Source organism: Pteronotus mesoamericanus, unplaced genomic scaffold (assembly GCF_021234165.1).
Source record: "Pteronotus mesoamericanus isolate MK-2021 breed Mesoamerican mustached bat unplaced genomic scaffold, CSHL_Meso_final contig_78, whole genome shotgun sequence".
Taxonomy (NCBI): domain Eukaryota; kingdom Metazoa; phylum Chordata; class Mammalia; order Chiroptera; family Mormoopidae; genus Pteronotus; species Pteronotus mesoamericanus.
In genome coordinates, this window is record NW_026555258.1 from 6,244,403 (window position 1) to 6,268,319 (window position 23,917).

General features: G+C 56.3%; 1 protein-coding gene across 1 annotated transcript in view; it reads left to right on the forward strand.

The window, feature by feature from the left end:
* Positions 1-1,537: 1,537 nt before the first annotated feature.
* ENG (endoglin) overlaps positions 1,538-23,917 on the forward strand; it is a 29,461-nt gene continuing 7,081 nt past the window's right edge. The window contains exons 1-8 of the mRNA XM_054584335.1: positions 1,538-1,887; positions 9,573-9,715; positions 18,320-18,460; positions 21,117-21,279; positions 21,977-22,142; positions 22,454-22,577; positions 23,033-23,207; positions 23,450-23,595. Coding sequence (XP_054440310.1) covers positions 1,821-1,887; positions 9,573-9,715; positions 18,320-18,460; positions 21,117-21,279; positions 21,977-22,142; positions 22,454-22,577; positions 23,033-23,207; positions 23,450-23,595 — 1,125 coding nt within the window. The 5' untranslated portion in view covers positions 1,538-1,820. The remainder of the gene's footprint in view (positions 1,888-9,572; positions 9,716-18,319; positions 18,461-21,116; positions 21,280-21,976; positions 22,143-22,453; positions 22,578-23,032; positions 23,208-23,449; positions 23,596-23,917) is intronic.

A 23,917-nucleotide genomic window follows, 5' to 3' on the forward strand; every position in this document is an offset into this window, starting at 1 on the left:
GAGCCTTGCCCAAGGCCCCACCCAAGGAGCCACACGCGGGCCCTGCTGCGCTGGAGTCAGCTCTTGCACAGGCGACACATGCCGGCTCTGCTCCCTCCAGGGCCAGCCAGGCCTCCCGCCTTCTCTGCCCTCCCCGGGCCTCGATTTCTCCCCCTGTGACTCAGGACAAGCGTCCAAAGAAACCCCCCTGGCTCCATCCTCTCTGTGGGTCCTGCCAGGACACATCAAGATTCGCCTCCACAAAGCCCAGCTCTGCCAGCTCCTTCCGCTCCGGCGCCCTCCGTAGCTCCCCGTGACCCATCAGGATGGAGTCCTGGCATCCAAGGCCCCCTCCCAAAGCAGGGCCGGAGCCAGCCTCTCCAGCCTTCCTGTCCCCACCACGCCCCTGTTTGTCCTCCTCACCCCTTTCTTCCACCCCACCCCCATGCAGGCAGTCTTTCAAAGGCCGGGCCTAAAACCACCTCCTCCAGGCAGCCCAGGCTTCCTCCTCTGGGCTCCCTTGGGCCTGAGCCTAGGTGCTACCCATGACTAGCACCATGGTGGACACAGGGCTGGCACTCGCTGTTTGCAGAATGAACAAGGGACAGTCCTGGGATCACCTCCCAGGCTCAGGGAGCCCCGCTGAGGGAGCACTTCCTGTGTGCCAGGCCCAGAGCTCGGCGCCCTAGGGCTCCATCCTCGAAACCTCACAGTGGCCTGGTGAGGACGGCACCGTCATGCCCACTTTACACACAGGGTGACTGAGGTGGAGGGGATTTGGTCAAGGTCTCACACCATAGCTCAGGGTAAGCTGGGCAGGGTGTTGATCGCTGGGTTGTCTGACTTCAGAAACCGTGAAAATGCACCCTCCTTTCACCTGGGCCTCTCTATTGTCCCTGAGGCATTTTCCGCACGGGGACCGGGCGGACACAAAGTGTGTTATCTCGGGGCAGGTCCCCTGTTCTCTCCGGGCCGCGAAGACCTCAGCCCCAGCTGCCATGCTGTGCTCTGCGCCATGCTGGGCCTCAGTTCCCCTGCCTGAAAAAACAAGGAAATGACAGCAGCCAGTGTCATGCCATGTAAACCAGCTTTGGCACCCAAGGAGATCTGTCTGAATTCCAACTCCACTATCTTTTGGGGCCAATTATCTCACTTCGTTAGGCCTCTCTTTCCTCATCTGCAAAATGGGACCACTGACCTCATGGAGCTGTGAGCTCCACAAGGACCGCCTTGGCCAGGGCCTGCCTCTTGAGAGGTCCCCTTGGTGGGCTGTTAGGGTGATTGTTTTCATCTGTCCCCTGTCCCCGGGGCTGCCGGCCAGCCCTGGACAGGGTGGGATGGGAGGGTGGGGTGCATGGGGAGACAAGCCTGGAGCCTAGGCCCTCCCACCCCACCGCCTCCCCCTCCCCAGGGCCCCCCACCCAGCGACAAAGCTCATGGCACTTCCTCTCCCGCCTGGCAGGCCGCCTGGCCCAGCCCCTTCTCTAAGGAAGCGCATTTCCTGCCTCCCTGGCCTGGCTGGATGAGCCAGGAGCTCCCCACCGCCGCCGGTCATTCCCCAGCCTCTGTCGGCAGCACGGACTGCTGCCGCCCACACGAGCCCAGCACCCCCTTCCCGCTCATCCCCCGGCCAGCGACCCTCGGCCCGGCCCTGCGCCCTGTGCCCTCTTCTCCTGACCAACTTGGCCGCCACCTCAGAAGGCTGGAACAGGGACAACGTCGTTCCGGTCGCCTGCTCCCTTTGGGTCCCCGTGCGAGCCCACGCCGGCCCCCAAGCCCGCCCGCAGCCCTGCCCCTGGACACCGGATAAGGCCCAGCGACCGGAGCCCCGGGTGGACAGCATGGACCGCAGCGCGCTCCCCCTGGCCGTGGCCCTGCTGCTGGCCGTCTGCAGCCTCAGCCCCACAAGTAGGTGTTCAGGGACCCGCGGTGGGGAGACTAGGCTCCTTGTCCCAAGTTCATGCACAGGGGAGATGTCCTGGGGGGCTGGACAGCCGTAGGGTGCCCGACCATCCTGGTTTGGAAAGACCAAGAACTTTCAACTCTAAAAACCTCAGCCAAACAGAGATGAGTTATTTACCTTAACCCCGGTCTCTGGTCTCTGTTCTTCCAGTTTCCCTCCAGGAAGCTCAGGTCCTAGCATGCTGTGCAGCCCTGGGAGAGTCTCCTGCCCTCTCTGGGCCTTACATTTCCCATTGAGGAATGTGTGGGAAGGAGGGCACGAGGCCTCACGTTTGGAGCGCGGGCTCTGGGCTGTGGTTACTTCCTTGTGGTATGATCTTGAGGAACGGCCTTCCGGCCTCTGAGCAAAGTGGGGATGGTAACAGACTCATCGCGGGCTGTCGGGAAGGCTGGCGTTGAGGCAACGCTTGTAGAGAGATGTCTTGGGCGGGCCGGTTGCTTCCATGTTGTTACTGTTGTTGCTTTATGATTAGCTTTAAATCCTCCACCCTCATTCCCTGGGCACTGGGAGCAGCCCCCAGGCCCCTCTGAGTGCGGCTCTGCCCCAGCTGCCGCCCCGCTCTGCTCCCCGAGAAGCCTGCAGGGAGAAGTGCAGTCTCAGACGAGGGCCTCTGTGGGCTCCTCAGCCTGGGGGCTTTTCCAGGGGGTCACAGCCTCTGCTGCCTTCCGAAGCTGACAGGATGCGAGGCCCTGAGGAGCTGGGGACTCCCAGTCCTGCGTCACACTTACCGTGGCCTTGCTGTGCCCAGTGGACGCACCCACCTGAAGCCACAGCATGGCCCTGTGGACACCCCTCCAGCCATGGTGCACCCAGGAACCCCCTAAAGCAGGGGCATCCAACCCACGGCCCGCGGGCCGCATGCAGCCCTGGATGGCTATGAACCTGGCCCAACACAAAATGTAAATTTACTTAAAACATTATGATTTTTTTTGTGATTACGTGTCGCAATGTATTTAATGTATGGCCCAAGACAACTCTTCTTCCAGGGTGGCCCAGATATGCCACGAGGTTGGGCACCCCTGCCCTAAAGGATCTGGGGAGCGGTGAGAAGTAGAGCGGCGGGTGGCCTTCCCCTCCTGTCCGGTCCCCCATCCCCCACAACATTTTAAAGTCCCCAGCCCTTGGTCTCTAAAGCTCTCCCCGTTGCTTCACTGACAGACAGGAAGCGGAGCCTCAGACACTTAGTGACTTAGCAGGGATTTGACCCCAGGCTCCCTGGAGCTCTTGTCCCTAACCTTGGATGATACAGCTCCTGGTCACCCTGCAAGATGGCTGCCATTATCGCCCCATTTCACAGGATAGGAGGCGGAGGCTGGGGCCGGCCCATTCACACAGCTGGACGGGAACCCTACCTGAGCTCCGCCGCAGCTGCCCTACCTGTCTCCCACGGCCCCCATGTTTCTAGCTTGATAACACTCTTTTCTTGATAGCACTCATCAGAGGAAGATCCGTGAAGGTCTTTGGGGTCTGGTTTTATAAGATCAAGGCGGCGGCGCACTGGCAAATAATTAACCACAGGGGTGAGCGGGTGGGGGTGAAGCTTGTTAATTTTTTGTGGTGTAAGTGTTCCCACACGGCGGATTTCGAGCCCCCAACTCATCAAACTCACTCAGAGTCGGTACGAGGTGCCCAGTAGGGGACGCTTATCGAGTATTTCTGTCACACACATACGACAGACACAGATAACCTCGGAAGCACAGATAATAGTGAAATGGAGTAAAATAATTAGGAGGTAAGAAATTTGATATTTATTACTTTTTTAAAAATACAAGTTATTTAACTGTAAGCTTAAGAAGTTTACTTTTTAATAATGGCCATATTTAACAGCTGGTTGGAAAAACTCCTGGTAATTTATCAACCTGCTCCCTTGCGTGGGTAGTGACCCCCCATGGTTCCAGGGTCCCAGGGCATCCCAATTCCAGATCCCCCAGCCCGACCCCCTCACAGTCAGGGAAACGGAGGCCCATGGGGGCGGGGGTGGGCAGCCGGGGGCCTGGCCAAGGCATGGAACTCAGACTTCCAGCCCGGGCTGGGGCGTGAGGGTGACCCACGCACTCCCATTCAGGCAGGAGGAGGTGCCAATGGGTCCCAAACCGGTCCAAAACGAGGTCCAGCCTCCTGGGGACACAGCTGGGCAGCTCTCCAAAAGTGTACTTGGGAACACAACCCAGCTGTCAGAAGTCAGGCCTAGGGAGTCCCTTGCCCAGCTCTCTTACGAGTGGTCCCTAGGGAGCTGTAACCAAACCCCAGCAACTGGAGACCACCCAGATGTCCAGCCGCCTGGGCCCCGTTAAATGAATTCTTATGCCGGGGGGTACCATGCCGCTGTTATCAAGAAAAAGCTGGACTGTGTCTGCGCTGCTGTGGACAGATATCTGGGACGCAGTGTCGGGTTCATTTCTTTAAGAATAAAACAGTAACGATTCATTTCTTTAAGAATAAAACAGTAACAATGCGCAACATACACAGAGAACATCCGTGGTCACTCGTCCTTTCTCGAGTTCAAACATCAGGATTTTCCCCTAAGACACACTTTTTTGTCACACTGGAATTTTTTTAAAGAACAAACTTGTAGAGGTTTTTAAAAAGCAATTTAACTATATATATTCACTTTAGTCTGCTCCTCGAAGAAAATATCTAAGAGGGGAAAAAATTGTTAGCATGCCGGTGGATTGCTTACTAGCTTTTTAAGGTAATTTTGATGCTGGGGGTTGACATTCGGGCGTCTTGTGTACCCTTCTTACATCCCAGGGCTTTCTCTGTTGTCTCTGGACTAGTCTCTTCTTTAAACGTGCCTCTTCATCTTTTGCCTAGTGAAGTTCCCATTGTGGAATATTTAGGTGGTTTCCCCACTGGGGCTAATTATAAATACCACCTCCGTGCACATTTTTGGTACATGCACATTTTCCTGTATTTCGTTGTATTTCGCTTGGATAGAGTCCCAGAAGCGATGGTGCCGGGATCCGTGGCCCCCGTTGTGTGGCCAGGATCAAAGAGCGTTTCCTAAGTGTGGATGAGTTTTCACTGGAGGACGGGCCGGAGGCGTGGCCTGAAGCCTCCATGCTGCTGGCCAGCGGTGTGGGGGTCTGGGCCCCGCTGGAGAGGGGGCTAGTGGCACGGGACAGAGACCACAAATATCTGTGTCTTAGAGGCTGCGTTCCGGGGCAACTTCCCTTTTGCCAGGAGGAAAAAGGGTTTGGGGAGGGAGCTATGTGAGCCAGGAGAGGCTGGGTCCCTGAAGCCCACGGGAATATGATCTTTAAGATTCTCTCTTGCCCTGACTGGTGTGGCTCAGTGGGCTGGGCATTGTCCTGCAAACCAAAAGGTCGCTGGTTAGATTCTCAGTCAGGGCACGTGCCTGGGTTGCAGGCCATGTCCCTGGCTGGGGGTGTGTGAGAGGCAACAGATCGACGTTTCTCTTGCACATAGATGTTTTCTCCCTCTCTTTCTCTCTCCCTTCCCCTCTCTCTAAAAATAAATAAATAAAATCTTTTTTTTTAAAATAAAGATTCTCTCACCTCAGCCAGACAGATGGTGACAGAAGGAAAGAGATACCCGTCCCTTAAGGTCGCAGAGGGGTCAGTGCTGGGCCCTCTGAGGACAGGCCTGGTCTGTTTGCTCAAGGGCCTGAGGGGGAACCTGGGTAAGAAGGGGGAACCCCTTTTCTGGGTCCACAGCACATCAGGCACAGCCCTTTGTCTCTAGGCCCCGTTTATAGATGAGGAGGTCGAGGCTCGGGACCAATGCCAGGTCCAGATTTCAACCCCAGGCTGCCTGCTCCCAAACCCAGCTTCTTTTCTCTGCACGTGTTGGGGCCTGGTGTGGGGGCTTGGAGAGCTGGTGGCCCTGGCTCCGGGCCCCCTCCTCCTAGCCCCAGCCCCGGCTTTGGGGCACCGGCCCTAGAGGCTGAGGAGGACCCCCATCCAGGGCCGAGCTCACTTCAGTACCTGCAATAGGGACGGCGGGAGGAGACAGATAGAACAGCCAACAGCCAAGATTCGATGCTCGCTGGGTGCTAGATGCTGCTCTAGACCTGCTACGTTTACTGTCAGACTGAACTTCACCAAAGCCTGACGAGGCAGACACTTCTTGCCACCTCCGTTGTGCAGCGGAGGAGACCGGGGCGCACGCCAGCGGGGGTCTTTGCTTGGGTAATGTGGCCCCGATAGGAGCAGCCAGGGTTTGAACCCTGGGCCTCCACGGTGCCCTGTGCTGCCTCAGGGAAGATGATGGGGCTGTCCCTGTTTCGATATCTCACTGCGGGCCTGGGGTCCCTTTCCTGCCCTAACAACGGTGACCCTCCCACCTAAGCACAACTAGATCAGTTCTGACGAGATTTTCACAGCAGGGTTTTGAAGGATGAGTAGAAGTAGACTAAGTGGTCAAATGAAGGAAGACCATTGGTTTGGGAAAGGGCATGGCAGAGGCAATAAACAAGGTCTGTCTGAGGGCAAAGCTCACCTCTCCCTGCTGACTGGGCATACATAATCGCGACAGCAGTTACCGGCCCTGAGCATCCTCATGCATCTGGGGCCTGCTTAGCGCTGTGCACGCATCATCTTCCCAACAGCCTCGCCCACTCGCTGAGAAACGTATTATCATGATCATCACCCCCATCCTACAGATAACAACGCTGAGCCCCGGAGAGGAAGCTGCAAGGCAGCAGAATCAGGATTTGAACCTTTGGCATAGATCTGATCCCTGCACTGCTTAACTCCACTCTAAGATGTGGAGTACGGACTTGACCCTGAAGGCGCTGGGGAGTTATGGGAAAGACGGGATAAAGGAGTGTTGAGGCCTCTGGGGGCCAGGCCCAGTGGGCTGGGAGCTGGGAGATCTGTGAGGATATCACTGAACACCGGGAGGAACGGGGGGTGGCTGGGAGGCTGGGTGACTGAAGAAGAAAAAAGCAGAAAAGACCCTGTCATAGAGGAGCTGCCCCAGCATTGCACAATAATCACAGAGCACGTACTGGCCACCGCACTTGTTCCGTGGGTTGCCTCACCGAGCTGACACAGCCTGCGAAGTGGGTGCTGGGTGCTGGAGCTGGGCTGTCTGGGTTCAAATACAGGCCCTGCCACTCAGTAGCTGGGTAACTGGGCTCATTTTTGCACCTCCCTGAACTTCAGCTTCCTCGTGTGTCAAACGGTTGTAATAACAACACCCACTTCGTCGGCTGCTGCGAGGTTGAAATGAATGAGCTGTCAAGCCTCGGCGCCATACCTGGCCCCAGTGAGCATGATGGAAGCTGTTTTGCAAGTGGGGAAACTGAAGTTCAGAGAGGTCAGGTTTTTGCTCAAAGTGACCAGCTTTTTAAGAAGCAGAACTGGGATCTGACCTGGGGTATTAGACTCCAAAGCTGTTTTTCTTCACCATTGTCATTGGTGGCCTCCCAAGGTTCTAGGGTTAGCCATTTGGAAAGCCCCAAGGTGGCCCTGGGCTTGTGGGTCAGAGAGGAGGAGGAAGAAGGAGGAAGGTGGGAAGGTGGCTCTAGGTCTCTCGCGCGGCTAGCCGGTCACCCAGGCCCCGGGTGCGCCTCCTCCTGCTCGGGTCCCTGGAGGCCCTGGAGTTTCCCTTGGTGCCAGGGGATTGTTTTCTGCTCTGTCTGGGCCCGCCTCCGGCTCCAGGAGACAGGCTCGGGCGTCACACTCCCTCCTGTCTCCCCATTCTCGTCTGCGGGGTGGGGGCGGCCAAGATTCGAAAAGGCCCCAAAATAAATGGGCCTCTTATCTGATCTCCCAGCCTGGCCTGTTATCTGATCATTACATAATGGCGTGCCGCTGACGGCATGGAGGAGGTGGCCCGGCGGCCCCGGGAATCCGGCAATCTGGGAGGAACTGGGGTTCCTGGAAGTCTGGGGAGGGGGCAGGGAAAACCCAGAGGGAAGGAGGAAGCTACTGTGCTAATCTGCAGGCCAGACCCTGGGTCATATGGGGAGAGGTGGGTCCGAGGCCCAGCCTGGGCAGCCACGTGCAGTACGACTCTGGCACTTTTAGCCTCTCCGGGCCTCAGTCTCCCCATCTGTGTAGGAGGGGCTTGGACTAGGTGACAGCCAAGGAGTGTGTGTTCACTGATAGGGAATGGGAGAGGGTGGGGAGCTCTGAGGGGCTTGGTGGGTCACAAGGGGGTGGGACAGGAGGAGATGGTGGCAGCCCTGGGGTATGCGGCGGGGGGGGGCGTTGGCTGGCCTGAGGCGTCAGACCCTCTCAGAGGCCCCTCGCCTGCAGGCTGCCCTGTCCCACCGCTGCGCCCCTAGCAGATAGTGAGTTCTTCTCCAGTGACTGAGGTCAATCAAGTGAAGTGATAAAAAGACCTACCGGGTGCCCCTTCTCTTGAAGTCACCCCTGCCACCTCCATGGATTGTGTGCGTTCTATCCTTCCAGTCCTTTCACAGACAAGGAAACTGAAGCCCGAAGTGGTGAAATCGCTCACCAAAGCCACATAGGCTGGCTTCAGGGACTTTGATTTTATCCAAAATGCCACATGACCCAGGCACTCCGGAGTCCCTGGCACACAGGCCAGGTCCAGAGCAAGGACTCGTACGGCCTGGGCCCCCATGGTGGCCAAACATCCTTGTCCTGAACTTACCCTTCCCAAGGTGTTGCTGGGAGATGGTGTTGGTGGCCCGGGCGGCCATCTTACGTCCTTCTCTGACCTCGGGTGGTCCCGAGCCCAGCGAGGCGGCCGAAAGGTTGGGAAGAAGGCCGGGTTATTCAAGACATGGCCCAATAGCCGGCGATTCAGGAGAAACCTTCCTACCCCCCTGCTCTGAGCTGGCGTCGGCTGGACGTGTGTCCAGTCCCTCCGCGCCCAACTTTGATCTCCAAGAAAACAGGAAGTGAGCGCGACAAGATGGAGACATACACTTCCACGCAGTCTCCCCTTCTCTGTCCTCCTTCCCTCCCCCGGAGCCCCCTCCTCCCCCAGCACATTCCTTAGGACGAGGTGTAGGGGCCTCATTTCCTCTTCCTCCTCTGCTGGGTCAGGGTGAAATTCCACTGCCTTCCCTCAGGACCCACACTTCCCGGCAGCCCCGTGGCAGCTCTGTGGCCTGCCTGCCGCCGCCCTCCAACCTGTCCTTTGGGACCAGGAGACTCTCACCTCTCCTTGGCCTATTCCTCCCGGCCTGCTTGAGGCACAAGAGGGGAAGTTTTGTCTCCGATCTCAGCTCTCACCTTCCTTTGGCGTGAACCAGCCTGCAGGCTTGGGTGCATGAACATGAGGGCCCGGCCCATTGTAGCAAGTAAAATATAAGATGCCCAGTTAAATTTAAATTTCAAGTAACCAATGGAAAAATTTTAAGTATAAATATGTCCCATGAAATATTTAGGATATATTTATACTTTAAAAAGTCTTCATGTTTACATATTCAAATTTAATTGGGCATCCTGCATTTTATCTATCCACCTTACACCTAGTAGCACTGTGAGTTCACGCAAGAGACTTTTTCTTTCTGAGCCTCAGTTTCTCCATCTGTGGAAGGGACGTAATGATATCCACCTAGCAGGGTAGCTGTGAAGATGCAGCAAAGCCCCAAGCCCCAAGCACCCAGTAGGCATTCAGAAAGTGGGAGTAATTGTCACCACCTTGTTCTTATGTGGCCCTGTCTCTGGCTGTCCTTCCCTAACAGGTCTTGCACAAACAGTCCACTGTGACCTACAGCCCGTGGACCTCGAGGTGACATACTTCACAAGCCAGGTTTCTAACGGCTGCGTGGCTCAGGTCCCCAATGCTACCATCGAGGTTCACGTCCTCTTCATGGAGTTCCCAAGGGTGAGTGCCTGAAGGCAGGTGGGGCAGGGACTTAGACCCGGGGCCAGTGGGAGGAGGGGCGTCTTCCCACTCGGGCCTGTCCCCAGAGCAGCGGGGCGAGGCTGCATCGGGGGCCCGTGCCCGCGGGGGGCACGAGCACTGCACAGGGCCTCTAGAGGACAGCACTTCCGGGCCAGCACTGGGGTGGTCCTCTGGATGTCACCGCGAGATCCAGGTAGGAAAGGCTGCATTTGGCTGCGACCGAGTGGAGAAGAACCAGATGAACTGAGGTTCAGGTGTCTCCAATGACAGGGGGCTTCTGAGCAGATGCAGCTCCACTCCAGGCAACCTTGACTTTGAGGAAGAGCTTCTTCCCTCAGTGGAGCCCAAATCTTCCCCCAAGGAATGTCCTTCACCAAACATCTGCGACCTGGCAAGCAGCCAATCGGTGCCGGCATCAGAAACTGTTCCGCCCCCGACCGCGCCCCGCTGCCGAGAATCCCCCCGAGGTCTGCCGCTTAGATTTTCTAAGTCCCTCTTGGTAACACATCTACTAAGTTTAGTATGTGCTGAGTACTGTGCTAGGCCTACTATGTACCATGTACTATGTACTATGGTCTATGCACTAGGCCTACGATGTACCATAGTACTCTGTACTATGAAGTGAGTTCAAAATCTTAACATGTATTAAGCCCCCCGAGAGCCCACTTGGCACAGTCTGCTGTTACCCCACTATTCAGAGGAGGAAACCGAGGCACGCCTGGAGAGGTGACGCAACGTGCCCAAGGCCAGTGTTCGCACTAGACCCCCAGGGAGTCCGAGCCAGGCCGTCACCTGGCTCCCCTCAGGATCTCAGTGTTCAGACAGTATCTGGCTTTCCTGGGCTGGTGACCACACCTGGCTGACGTGGCCTCAAGTCCTGATAGCGATTTAGTGGTGTCAGCTCAGGGGAAACTTGTGGCCAACTCGCCCCTGGAACTGTTAAGTTGCCCTGCATTTGTGTGGCGATAAGACAGTGCCCAGACCACCAATATCGGGGGGCCTGCTCCCCACCCCCTCCCTGCCATGAGGACTGTGGGCCTCGATAATCCCCAAACGGCAGATAGTGCCAAACACACGTTATGTGGTTTTCATAGCCATTGTAATTTTTTTCAAGTTTGGTGATGACATGGAAAATAAGAATACCTTCTGTTAAGTTCCCTTTGTTTGTTCTGATGTTCAGGTCTCCGCTCCCCCTGTGGGTGACGGGGGTCGCGACCCCCGTCACCTCACAGCGAGCCAGAGTCGGAGAAAGGCCCCCTTGCCAAGTGCTCAGGTCTGTGGGAGGCCGACGTAGGGACAGACAGCCAGGGTCCAGGTGATGGGGGCCTCCTTGGTCAGCGCAGGGCAGGGGCACCCCAGCTGCTGCGGGATTAGGCAGGGCTTCCTGGAGGAAGCAACAACAGTAAGGATGGCCAGGAGCTCACTGAGCGAAGGAGGGGGAGGGAAAGGGCAGAGGATTAAGTGAATACGCAGGCAGGGAAGTGGGCCGCGGTGGTGCGGTCAGCACGTGGTTCCCTATGGCGGTAGCTTACAGTTGACCCCAGGGCAGGGCTGGGGAGATGGAAAAGGCCCTGTTGTCATATGAAGGAGTTTGGTCTTTATCCTATGGGCAGGGACAGTCGTTCGAGGGTTTTCACGGGTCTGGCAGGGAGCCACGGTAACTCAAGTCATCCTAGAGCTCGTGGCAACAGAATCTCCCTGTCGTGCCGTGCATCTTCCAGAGAGCTCAGCCCATGGACCACCTGGCTTTTGACTCAGGAGCCAGCCTGCCAACTCCAGGACGGGCAAGCCCCCAGGTCGCAAACCGCGGCGTCTCTGGACGATCGGGCAAGGGGTAGAGGAGAGAGCTGGGACTCCAGCCCTGCCGCTGTCACTGGCCAGCGCCTCCTGCAGCGCCTGGCACGCGGAGGGGGCTCCCTCTGCCCGCTCTCCAGCAGATACACGCTGCTGGAGCTCAGGGACTCACCAAAGAATGAGGGAGTAGTGGAATCTGGGCCAGGGCCTGGCATACGGCTGTTGAACATATGAGTGAATGAGTGAATGAATGAACGAAGGCGCTGCTATGTGGCCTCGAGGCAAGGGTTAAGAACATGGGCTCTGCAGCGAGACAGCCCTCAAATTGAATTTTGGCTCACTACTTACGGTGGCGTGACCTCGGAACACCACTCCGAGCCTCTGTGTTCCCGTGGGAAACTTGGAGACGCTAGGCCCCCACCTCTGGGCGCGCTGTGAGACTCCACTGGGACAGTGCAGGCCGGCCCGGAGAGACGGCGCGCCATCCTGTAGCCACGCTTGTCATTACTATAACAGCTCCTCTTTGGGCTCCATGTCTCCCCTGTAAATAAACACCCTCGTTTTGCTGGGGACGCTACAGTTCACAGAATATGCTCCCATCCGCTATTGCTCTCAGGTAGCTGAGACGGGGCTGTGAATCCATTTTCAGAGAGGGCAATGGATGGAGCCTCACACTCTGGGTGCTCCTGGCCTCCCTGATCCCACTGGATCCCAGTGCTGTGACACTGAGGGACCTGTGGTTTCCCTGGGCGCACCTCTCTCCCCAGGCAGCGCCTAAGAATGGAGTCCGCAGGGCCTGAACCAGCCCTCGCCAGGTGCCTCCTCCCTGCGCAGCCCGAACCGGGCACTGACGGTGCCGAGAGAAAGCAGACCCAGCCCCTGCCCTCGGGCCACTCCCAGGCCAGGGGAGGCTGAGGTGGGCATCAGCAGCCCGAGTATTGAGTGGTGGAATGAGCAATGGGGGGCTGAGGGTCCCGGGAGGACAAGCACTGATCATGGGGGAAGGGAGCTTTAGGGAAAGGGCCCCCTGTCCAGCCAGATGGAGAGGGAGGTCAAGGGCATTCCAGGCAGAGGGTACCCCATGAGCAAAGGCCTACGGGCAAGAAACACGAACTGGCAGCAGTAACGTGGGTGGCAGCCTTCTCGGCAACCAGTCCAATCCCTCCCGACCTCTGGTTGCCTTCGCCAAGCCCTGGCACGGACATTCGCTTTCCCTCCCTTCCCTGCGGGGCCTCGGAGTCCTCAGATTTCCCGCGTGTGGGCGGCAGATGAACTGTGGCAGCCAAGAGCTTCAGCGAAGCGACACTCAGTGTGTGTGCGCATGTTGGGGAGGTTTACAGACAGACAAGGGGGCCACCAGGCTGGGGTTGTGTCTTGCTGGGTCCCCCCAGGGCAGGCCGGAGCCTGGATTCCGGGAGGGGGCCCAGGGTCACATCCTGACTCGTGGAGACAGGAAACCAGCCGGGTGCCTCAGCGATTCCCGCCAGGTTGACTGGACTAATCTGCTGTCCTCCTGACAAACCCCAGACAGCCAGGCCGGAGCTGGGCAGCCGCTGATTCACCCGCTTCTGGCCGCTCCCGGGCAGCACACCACATCCCACGCCGATGACACCCGCTGGGCTGTTGCACTGACTAACCCCTGGCATATGGGCAGGCAAGGCTGCTCGGGTGTGGGGAGAGCAGCAGGGGCGCCGCATTCTCCCGGAATGTCCTGGGGGGCCGTGAAGGGGTGCAGGGGGCAGCAGTGCCCTCAGACCTGGGAGAGGGGAATCCCGCCGGACCCCACCGTCGGTGGCCCTCCCTGGTCCTCTTCCAGCTATGGGCACCCAGGATCCCGGAGATCCCTGCCCAGATGCACTGAGCCTATCCCCAAGTGGCATGGGGCGCTTTCTTGTCCCATCCTCCAGAGGGGACTCTGTGTGGCTGGTGTAAGTTCCCTCAGCCTGAAGGGTGTCAAGGTGATGACTGGCAGAGGGTGGGCGTGGCAGAGCTTGGCATCCGGGCCGGGTTGTCCCAGGCCTGTCAGGGGCAGGCTGGGTGGAGGGGCACGGCTCGGGGGTCAGACAGGCTAGGCAGGGGCTGCATGTGCTGTCTCACCGCTGGATCCCCAGTGTCTAGCTCAGGGTCTGGCTGGGAATAAATATTGGATAGATGGACAGATGAGTGAATAATGGAAGGAAGGAGGGGGATATACACATACATAAAAACATTTGCTGGATGGCCATCCCCAGGGGACAGTGGGGTCACTGTTGTTCACCGTTGGCTGTTTGGGGGTGTTCGTCTTGTTCTCTGCAAAGTTCCCCAAGGACAGAGTTGTGCTTTCTTCCTGTCCCCCTTCGAGAGCACAGAAGCCCTAGCTGGTCCCAGTGCAGGCCTCTTGGATGAGCAAAGGAAAGGGGGGATGGGAAGGACATGAGCTGACCAGGGGCCCTCAGCTGGGGAAAGTAGCATCTCTCTCCCGGGGGTTCTGGAAGCCCACTCTTCTGGCCACTTGCCTGGAGATGACGACTCGTAGAAGTCAAACACTGGAACCCCTAGGAGGCGGGATGGAACCCAGCAGCCACACTGATCCCAGCTCTGTCCTATGCAGATGGGGAGACTGGGGCTGGGAGAGGTGTGGCTGAGACACGTCCCAGTTCCAGCTCCCCGCTGCCACCTCTAATGCTGACCTCCCCAGGCCACGGACCATGGCTTCTCTGGATGCATGGGTAGTCTGTACTTACCTGGGCCCTGGACAACCCACTTTGCAGGAAGGGTCTCAATGAATCTTCAAAAGTCTATGAAGTGGCCCTGGCTGGTGTGGCTCAGTTAGAACATCGTCCTGTACACCAAAAGGCTGAGGGTTTGATTCCTGGTCAAGGCACATATCTAGGTTGCAGGTTTGATCCCTGGTTGGGACATATACAGGAGGTAACAGGTTGATGTCACTCTCTTACATCGATGTTTCTCTCTCTCTTTTCTTCTCTCTCTAAAATCAATAAGCATGTCCTAGGGTGAGGATAAAAAAAAAAAAAGGTTGTGGGTTCGATCCCCGGTTCTGAGTGTGTGCGATCCCCAGTAGGGGCATCCATGGGAGGCAACCAAGAGATGCTTCTCTCCCTTCCTTTCTCTCTCTCTAAAAGCAATGAAAAAAATATATACCTGGCCCTGGCTGGTCTGGCTCAATGGTCTGAGCGCTGGCCTGCAAACCAAAGTGTCGTGGGTTCAATTCCTAGCGTAGGGCACATGCCTGGGTTTCAGGCCAGGTCCCCAGTAGGGGGCGCACGAGAGGCAACCACACCTTGATGATTCCCTCCCTCTTTCTCCCTCCCTTCTCCTCTCTCTCTAAAAATAATACATAAATAAAAATTTTTTAAAAAATATATCCTTGGGTAAGGATGAAAAAACACTTAAAAAAAACCAAAAAGCCTATGAGGTAGGCATATTGTTCAGCCGATTTTCCAGATGAGGAAACCGAGGCCCAGAGAGACATGACTACCCAGGGTCACAGGCTAATGACTGAGACTGCTTGTGAATTAAGGTCAGCCTGGCTTTGACCCCTTCCCCTGCCGCCTTGCCTGCATGTGCCATCTGAGCCTGCTGGGGTGGACAGAGGGACGTCTGGCTCCAATCTGGCCGGCTCCAGTCTGGCCCTCAGAGGGCGGGAGCTGCAGGCAGCCCCGAGGCTCCATCCTAGAAGAATTGCTGGAAGCAACTTTCTATAAGTGGCTACTAGTGCTCAGGGCCTCCTCACCAAAATGCCCCGTTCCCGCTCCTGACCGCCAGGCCAACAATGGCATCTGTGGGACACTGGCACAAAAATAGAAACATGGTCTCCCGCCCACCTATTCAGGGTGGGGGCCGGGGCAGACCCAGGCTGACCCAGGTTGCAGAGCTGGGGGCAAGGGGTGGCTGGCCTGCCGGCCTCCGCTAGGCTCTCAGAATTCCCAGCATGCCTCAGGAACTGGTAGCTTGCGGGTGGGGGGAAGGCAAGCCCCTTTCTTTGCCTTTGGGCTTCGGGCTGGGAGGGGAGAGGGAAGTCGGTGTGTGTGTGAATGACCGTGTTGATGAGTCAGGGTCATGGGGTGGAAATGTTTGCTGTGGAAACCCGGACTGGGTTTTTCTGGTAACCAGCTGCATGGACTCAGCTGGGCCCGGGAGCTCAGAGACCCCAGAGACCCCGCTTCCAGCCTCTCTGCAGGTCCACGCTGCTCCTCCACTCTGTGACCCCGGCCTATGACTACCCCTCTTCAGGCCTCAACCCCACCTCCTCCCGCCCCCAAATCTATGGGAAATTGGTGACAGCTGAGTGGAGGGTTTGGCATGTGAGCTCTGGGAGAAGGGCTTAGTGTGATGTCCCAAAGGTCCCAAAGTTCCAGCCTCTGAGTCCCCTCTCCCTCAGCATGACCCAGCCCAGACCCCCGCTTCTCTTCTTTGACTTCCTTTATCTAGAGCCCCAACCCTGTCCTACCCATTTCACAGATGGGGAAACTGAGGTACAGAGGGACAGGGACATATGCAGAACAGCAGCAAGGATGGATGTTCAGGTGCTCTCTCTGTCACCTGCAGTGCTCTCGGCCTGTGGGCGTACACCTAGGGGCAAAGGACGGGTCTCCAACCCACGGGGCCCATCTGCTTGCTCTGTGGAGGTCTCAGTGTTTACCCCTCTGGCAAGGACAGACATGTGGGGCAGCTTTGAGAGGGAGGACACTGTCCAGGCGAGCTGTTCAGGCGCTGCAGAGGCCACTCTGGCACCAGGATGACGTGCCCGGGGTGCCTGGTACGTCATTCTCCGGCAGCCGTCTGGGCGGTTTCCCTCCCTGAGGCTCACGTGCAACATCTGTGAAAAGGGAGGGCGCCTGACCTTGCTTCAGTGAGGGCGCGTGCAACACGCCCAATGCGAACGGGTGCGGGTTAGGCAGATCTATGGGAAATCACTGATACTCGATAGCTATGTGTCCGAGAGCTTTATTGAGATAAAATTTGCCCACTTAAAATGCACAGCTGAGTGGTTTTTAGTATATACACAGAGTTGTGCAATCACATTTGATTGTTCAAGGTAATAGGACACGTGCAGTCAAGGTGGGGAAGCTGGGGGCGTCCACTGTCAAAGGCTCTGTCTGGCGGGCCGGCCGTGCCTGGGCCTTCCTCTGCTCAGCTGAAGTGGGTCTCCCTTCACTTCCGGTCATTCCCAGTAGCGATCTCCATCCTGTCACAAAATGTCTGTTCTAATGTTTAGATTCATATTTAGTATTTTACCAACATATGATATTAAATCCAGTATTAAATTGTAAAGTGTTTAGAATGCATATTTTAAAAAATTGATGAAACGAGAGATTTCAAACACCAAAAGTTATAAGCCCATTAGACAACATTAATTCACCAAAAAATGGGAACTTATACAAACATCAATTTCAAATATCCATTCTACTATCAATTTGCATAAAAATGATTCTTCAAAAATAAGCAACCAAAGTAGCTCACTGCAATGAAAAAGTTACTCGTGAAACATTGGAAGTGGAACATTATTGGCTCTTTTGTTTTAAAGAGCAAACTTGCAAACAAAGAGTGTCATGACTGAGTAAAGGAAATATTTCTGGGCAGATTTTTCCAGCGTCTGAAACACTCCGTCTGGCTCTGTGACATCAGTTGGGGACGAGGCCAGGAGATAATTAGAAGTTGAATCAAAAAAGTTTCCACTGATCTCTTCATCTTGAAATCTTTCTCTCGTTTTCGCTAAGTCGAGGAGGTATTTGGGGTCAGGCTTTGCCCCTGGGCGGAGGTTGCCAGCTTCTGGAGGCAGCTGCGGTTAGGGTTTCAGTGAAGTGTTTCTCTTCGTCCAGTTCAGAAAGTCTTTGAGCAGAGCAGACGTTCTTTCAACAGAAGCTTGGCCCATGTGTTGTATGAAAGGAGAGAAGGTTAGAAGCTTGGCCCTGGTGGGTCGCTGTGTTCCCTTTTCTTCTAGGGAATAAGGAGGCACAGAAAAATGTGCTGGGCAGTACAGCGGCTGAGAAGAGATGCCTGCCCTGGCCCACATCCGAAACTTCGTTCTTACTTGCTGTGTGATCATGGACAAATGACTTCACCTCTCTGTTCCTCGTTTCCCCACCTATAAGAAACAATAACGATGGTACCTACCCCTTAGGGTTGTTGTGATGATTAAATAGGTCAATAGGTGAAGCGTTTAGAACAGTCCTGGCACATAGTAAGCACTGTATAAGTGATAGACATTATTATTATTTGTTGTTGTTGTTCTGGAAGCATTCTAAATACATATACCATGATCAATTTGAAATTTTAATGCAGTAGGCATCTCCCAAGACGTAAATGATCTCAGCTGCACCTTCTTATAAAATATCAAAGCAATGGTAGTGTATCGACAAAAATATGTCGCATTTTAGTACTTTAAAATAATAAGACCCCAGGAACACCGCACACTGGAGAGGGGTTGATGCCTTGGTACTGCTGCACAGGGACAGAGAAAAGGCACAGGGCGCTCTCGGGGTCACGCAGACACTTGCAGCAGGCACTCAGTAGAAATAACAAAACTTGATTGGCCATTGGATAAAGCTCAGGCTCCTCACCATTTTTTCTTTATGCCTTTGAATTTGCTGAGACGAATCTCCTCCATTTGCTGAGCAAATACTTTCTGAGTGCCCCCAAGAGCCTGGCACGGCGCTGCTGCGTGGGCGGGCAGAACACAGTGAAAGCTCATGGGACATGGGTCCTCACTGCTCATCTGGGTGTCAGAGTCTATGTGAGTCTGACTGATCTGTGTATGCGTGTCTTTCCTTGTCCCCTCCCCCCCAGGAAATGTCAGAGCTGAAGCTGACTGTCAACATGTCCAAGCAGAACGGCATCCAGCCCCGAGAGGTGCTCCTTGTCCTAGGTCTAAACCAGAGTGTCTTTCTGCAGCTGGAAGCCCCCGGAATCCCGCTCCGCCTGGCCTCTGTGAGTGTGTCACCTCCAACCCTGGGCTGAGGCACTGGCCACGGGAGGGCCCTGCTGACAGGGAGAACCCAAAAGGCAGCAGGGTCTCGGGTAAAGGGTTCAAACCCAGAAACGGGATTTGGGCGGAAAGGCAACCCTGGCCGATTCCATCCTCTCGCACAGCCTCACTTTTCCCACCTGTGCAGTGGGAGAATTGGACTCAGTGAAATCCTATAACATAACCTTGTCACTGTCTTCACCAAAGTCACAAGGCATGTATTTAAACAGATGTAAGTACTGAGAACAAGGGTCAGGAGGAAACCTAACAATGTATTAACAGTAGTTATGGCTGGGAGGTGGGATTAGGAGAGACATCTATTTTGTTCTTTGCGCTTTGTTGATTTCACAAGACTCGCTCTCATTAACATGGCCTACATCGGAGAAAAAATTATTTTTTAAAAAATCAAGTTTTAGCCTTGACTGGTGTGGATCAGTTGGCTGAGTGCCCTCCTGTAAAGCCAAAGGTCACCAGTCTGATTCTAGGTCAGGGCACATCCCTGGGTTATGGGCCGGTCCCCGGTTCAGGGCGTGCAAGAGGCAACTGATCAATGTTTCTCTCTCGTATCCATGTTTCTCTCCCTCTCTCTCTTCCTTCCCCTCTCTCTAAAAATAAATAAATAAAACCTTTTTTAAAAACTCAAGTTTGAAAGCAGGGACTCACAGTGAGGGGGCTCGGGGCTGCCTCTTCCACATGGGGGGGCTGTAGGAGGAGACCCCCCAGATGTGAGCAGCTGTTGTTTATAGCCAGAGAAAGCAGGGTCGGGGAGGGAGGACAGATGACAGCAAAGATTACAAGGGCGAGAGAGGCACAGAAAGAACAATGGGAATGAAAAAAGGAGGGTCTGTGTGGGAGGGACAGACAGACACGGAGAGACCAGAGACAGCTGGGGAGGAAGCTGGAGACCCAGAGACGGAAGTGGATCCAGGCCGCCTGGGGGACAGGCCTAGAGACAGAGAGAGGTGAGGGGTGGGGTCGGCGGGGAAGAATCCGCCCTGGCAGCAGGGACAACGCAGAGACAGGCAGAGCTGGCCAGCATGAAAGCCCCCGGAAGGCTGAGAGTGCCAGAAGCCAGTCAGCGGGGTGGGGCTGGACTGATCCCATTCGGTACTTCTCTCTGCTCCCAAGGAGGGAAATGGAGGCCTCTTAAAGGGCCAGGCCTTGCCATGGCTCATCTTTCTTCCTTTCCATCCCTGGCTCTCTGGAGGCAGCCCAGGCAGGGGATCGGAGCCCAGAGGGAGCCCTAAGTGTCCCGGGGACACAAAACATGCCCTCGGGCAGAAATGTTGAAGCAGCCAAAGGCTATGGCTTTGGCCACATCTTCTCCAGCCTTCCTCCTGGGGCTAAGAATACAGGGTGGGTCAGGTGGGGACAGTAGCTAGGGGGCACCATTGCAGCCTCTCTGCAGGCCTGGGCCTGCAGCTTCCTGGATGCCCCTACAGGGGCCGTAGCCTGGCTGGGGGCTTGGGCCTCTGGGCCAGACCCAGTGCCAAGCAAATGGCAAGCACCTTGCCTTTTAAGCCCTGTTACCTCCCCGTTTTGCAGACCAGGACTCAGGGCTAGAGCCGGGGAAGCTCCTCGTGCCCTCTCCAGCTCTAAACCACTGCCCCAGCCTTTCCATCATGGGCTGGCTTCCTCACCCAGGCGCTCCCCACTTTGCCCCCTTGTTAAAGTCCTGCTCCATTCGAGGTGGACCATTCTGTGGTGCCTTGCCTACTTCCACTCTCCGGGAGCCCCCCTGAGTGTCTAGCCTGGGACCCTTATGCTGCTTCAGCACCATGTCCCTGGCTTTGGAGATGGAATGCAAAGGAACTCGAAGTCCAAGTGTCCAACAGCTTCCTCTGAATCCTTTGGCCTCAACAGAGAACCTCCATCAGGAAGCCTTCCCTGCTTCCTCTGCCCCAGCCCACGAGGGTCTCTCCTGGGGGCAGGGGAGGGGGGCAGTGGGGACAGTGAGGTGCTGGAGCCACCCAAATTCCTATCCCCATCCATCCAGAGGACCTGTCCCGCTTGATCCTTGCTCTTTTGTTTCTTATTAAATAATATCCTCCGTTTTCTGTTGTTTCAAATGACTTTCCGTTCATTCATTTATTCATCCCTTTCTTCTTTCCTCCCTTCCTCCCTCCCCATGTGCCAGGCATTAGGATGAGGCTGACATGTTAGGATCCTGAATGCTGGGCCTAGGACCCGGTACAAAGACAGACAAGTATTCCTCAGTGCCCCCTATGTGTTGAGCACCATGTGGGCATGGGCAAGGCAGACAATTTTCCCTTGCAGATCCTTAGAGTGTGGGGGAAACAGACATTAGCCACCTGATGTCATAAGTGTGGGTAAAATGAGTGTGACTAGGGAGGGGTGGGGCGCTGATTTTGCACAGGTGGATGAACATGGATGTGTATCCAACCAGCCCCCTACATGTGGAAGGGAGATGGGGCAGATCCAGCTCTAGGGGGGCCCTAGTTAGGGAGCTCTGGGGCTGACTTCAGATACCCTGGTCTCAGCATTCCCAGCCCTGGCTGCTCTGCTCAAATTACCTCCCCACATTGCCTCCTGATGTCTGCATGGAGCAGGGGACTCGAGCCTGGGAACAACACCCTGAGCCTCTGCGTGTCTCCCCAGGACCACAACCGCGTCTTCCAAGGGTCCCCAGGAGCCAACAACATACCGCTGCCCAACTTCACCACCAAGAGCCAGATCCTCGACTGGGCAGATGCAAGAGGTGCCATCATCTCTGTTGCTGAGCTGCATGACCCCCAAAACATCAGCCTCCGCCTGGACCAAGGTCAGCTTCCCCAGGAGCTGCTCTGGGCTCAGAACCAGAGGCATCTGAATTCCTCCAGCCCGTTCCTCAGATGTGAACACTAAGCCTCCAAGGAGGGACGCGATTTGCCCCAGGTCACACACAGCAAGTTAATACTTTATCAGGACAGTAATTACCTCTCACCAAATATTAGTTGGAACCATGTGAAATTGCTACTTGTCAGGTTTTTTTGATCCAGAAAAACAGCACATTCATAGTATTTATTGTGTACCTATGTGCCAAGTCCCAGGCTAGGCATTTGGGGACTCTGTGGGGACAGTCCCAGACCCTGCCCCTCGGGAGCTGACACTGTGGTGGGGAGATGACAATAAACACGTGCACAGGTAAATAAATTACATAATGTCAGGTCATGGCGAATGCTACAAGAAAGCTACAGATGGGGTGAGCTGCTGGTCTTGCAGGGCTTCATCCCTAATAGGTGCCATGGTTGTACCTTCTATGAACCCCGTGTGGACAGATGAGGAAACAGAGGCTGGCGGGCTTGCCATGAGTCACTTGGCAGTAAGTGGTGGAGAGGAGATTTGAACTGAGATCCTCTCATGCCCTCCACTTGGCTGCTCCAGGCTGCCTGCCCCACCTGTAGAGGGGGTAAGGGTGGGCCTTTTTGTTAGGTGCCCGGCTGCTCGGGGAGGGGACTGAGGTGCGCTTGTCTTTGCAGTCCCGAAATCACTGCCCTCCTGCAGTCCCGAACCCCACAAGGACATGGGCGATATGCTCGAATGGCAGCCACGCACTGGGGCCTTGGTCCGGGGCTGCCGCTTGGAAGGTGTGGCTGGCCACAAGGAGGCGCATATCCTGAGAGTCCTGCCGGGGCCCGAAGACCGGTAAGAGTACCCGCTTCCGCCCGCAGACCCCGCCCCATTGGCACCCTTAAGCCCCGCCCCATCCGAGCCTCAGCCCGGTCCCTGACCAGGTAAGAGTATAGTAGCTCTCACCAATCTCTGCGCCCCGCCCCAACGAGCCCAAGCCCCGCTCACTTTCACATCCCTTCCGTGCATCCACATCGCACCAGGTAATAGCTCAGCGGCTGCTATGTGACCTCGGGCCTTGTACTGCTGTGGCCAGTCCCCTCCGGCGCTGCCCAGCCCCGCCTTCCCGCCTGCGGGCGCTGACGCCGGAGTCTGTTTCCCTGCAGGCCCCGGACAGTGAATGTGAAGGTGGAGCTGAGCTGCACTTCGGGGGACCCCACCGTGCTCATCCTGCAGGGTCCACCCTACTTGTCCTGGCTCATCGATGCCAACCACAACATTCAGGTCTTGGTGAGTCTTGCGCCTGACCCACACGGCCCCACGCGGGCCTCCCAAGGCTGGTGAGAGAACCCAGGTGCCCGGCAGGAGCGCCCCTGCCCTGAGCTTTCACACATAATGACGGTACTTCAGCCCCGCCCTTTTCCTCTGCTCACTACCTTCAGACCGGCACCTAGCTGCCGCCTCGGCCAAGTAGCTTTCCATCATCCCTTAGAGAGGCCCTTACTTAACCCAATCCACAGGGTCAGGGAAAGTTCCTACAGAAGCAGACCCCACGCTGAAATGGACAGACAGGAGCCAGTAGATGAGGGGAGGTGGCCCAGGCAGAAGTAACAGCAAGAGCAAGGAAAAGAGCAAGGAAGAGAGCAGCCCGAAGGCCAGGCAGAGCCCTGGCTGGGCTGTGGCGCCCGTCCAGGCTGTGTGCCTCCTGACCGTGGCTCCCTGTCGGCCTCTCTCCCTGTCATTAGACCACCGGTAATTATTCCTTCAAGATCTTTCCAGAGAAAAACATCAGTGGCTTGGAGCTCCCAGATACACGCGAAGGCCTGCTGGGGGAGGCCCAGAAGCTGAACGCCAGCGTGGTGGCATCCTTCGTGGAGCTCCCTCTGGCCACCGCTGTCTCTCTCCGGGCCAGCAGCTGTGGTGAGCACCCAGCTCCCTTCCCTTGCCCTCCTGCCCTCCTTTGCCCTCTTCTTGGACCAGTCGCCACAGTGAGGTGAACACCACTGCACAGCCGTGTGAGCTTGGCAGGTCGCATCAGCCCATGGGAGCCCCATTTTCCTCCTCTGCAGCACGAGGACAGTGACAGCAGCTAGCTACAGACGCGCTTGGTGCCTGGTGCACAACGAGCCCTCAGTGACCTGGCCCCCCTCTGCTACCCACAGGCAGCGGGCCGCAGAGCTCACCCACACCTGCCCAGACCACCCCTCCCAAGGACAGCTGCGATCAGAACCTGCTCATGACCCTGTTCCAGCCCAAGTGCACCAATGACACCATGACTCTGGAGCTCAGGAAAGATCTCATCTCGGTGGTAAGGGAAGCCCTACCCCTCCGGCCGGGCTGACACGGGCAGCTGGGCCCTCCTCCGGCCTGGGAATCTCGGGTTCCTAACCCTGGCAGGGGCACGAATCGCATCCCCCTGCAAGCTTGGGGTTCCCTGCTTGGAAAATGGGGCGGAAAGGGGTACCTGCCTTGCGGGGAGAGTGAAATGGGGCCAGACGCGCGCAGCCAGGTGTGGTGCTCCGTAACTACCTGCTCAGCAGCTACTAGGAGGCTGTCATCGTTCATCCTGAACGCAGGCAGAGCTGGGCGCTCACTTAGCACACCTGCACCGCAGTTCTGCCTCTTTGAAC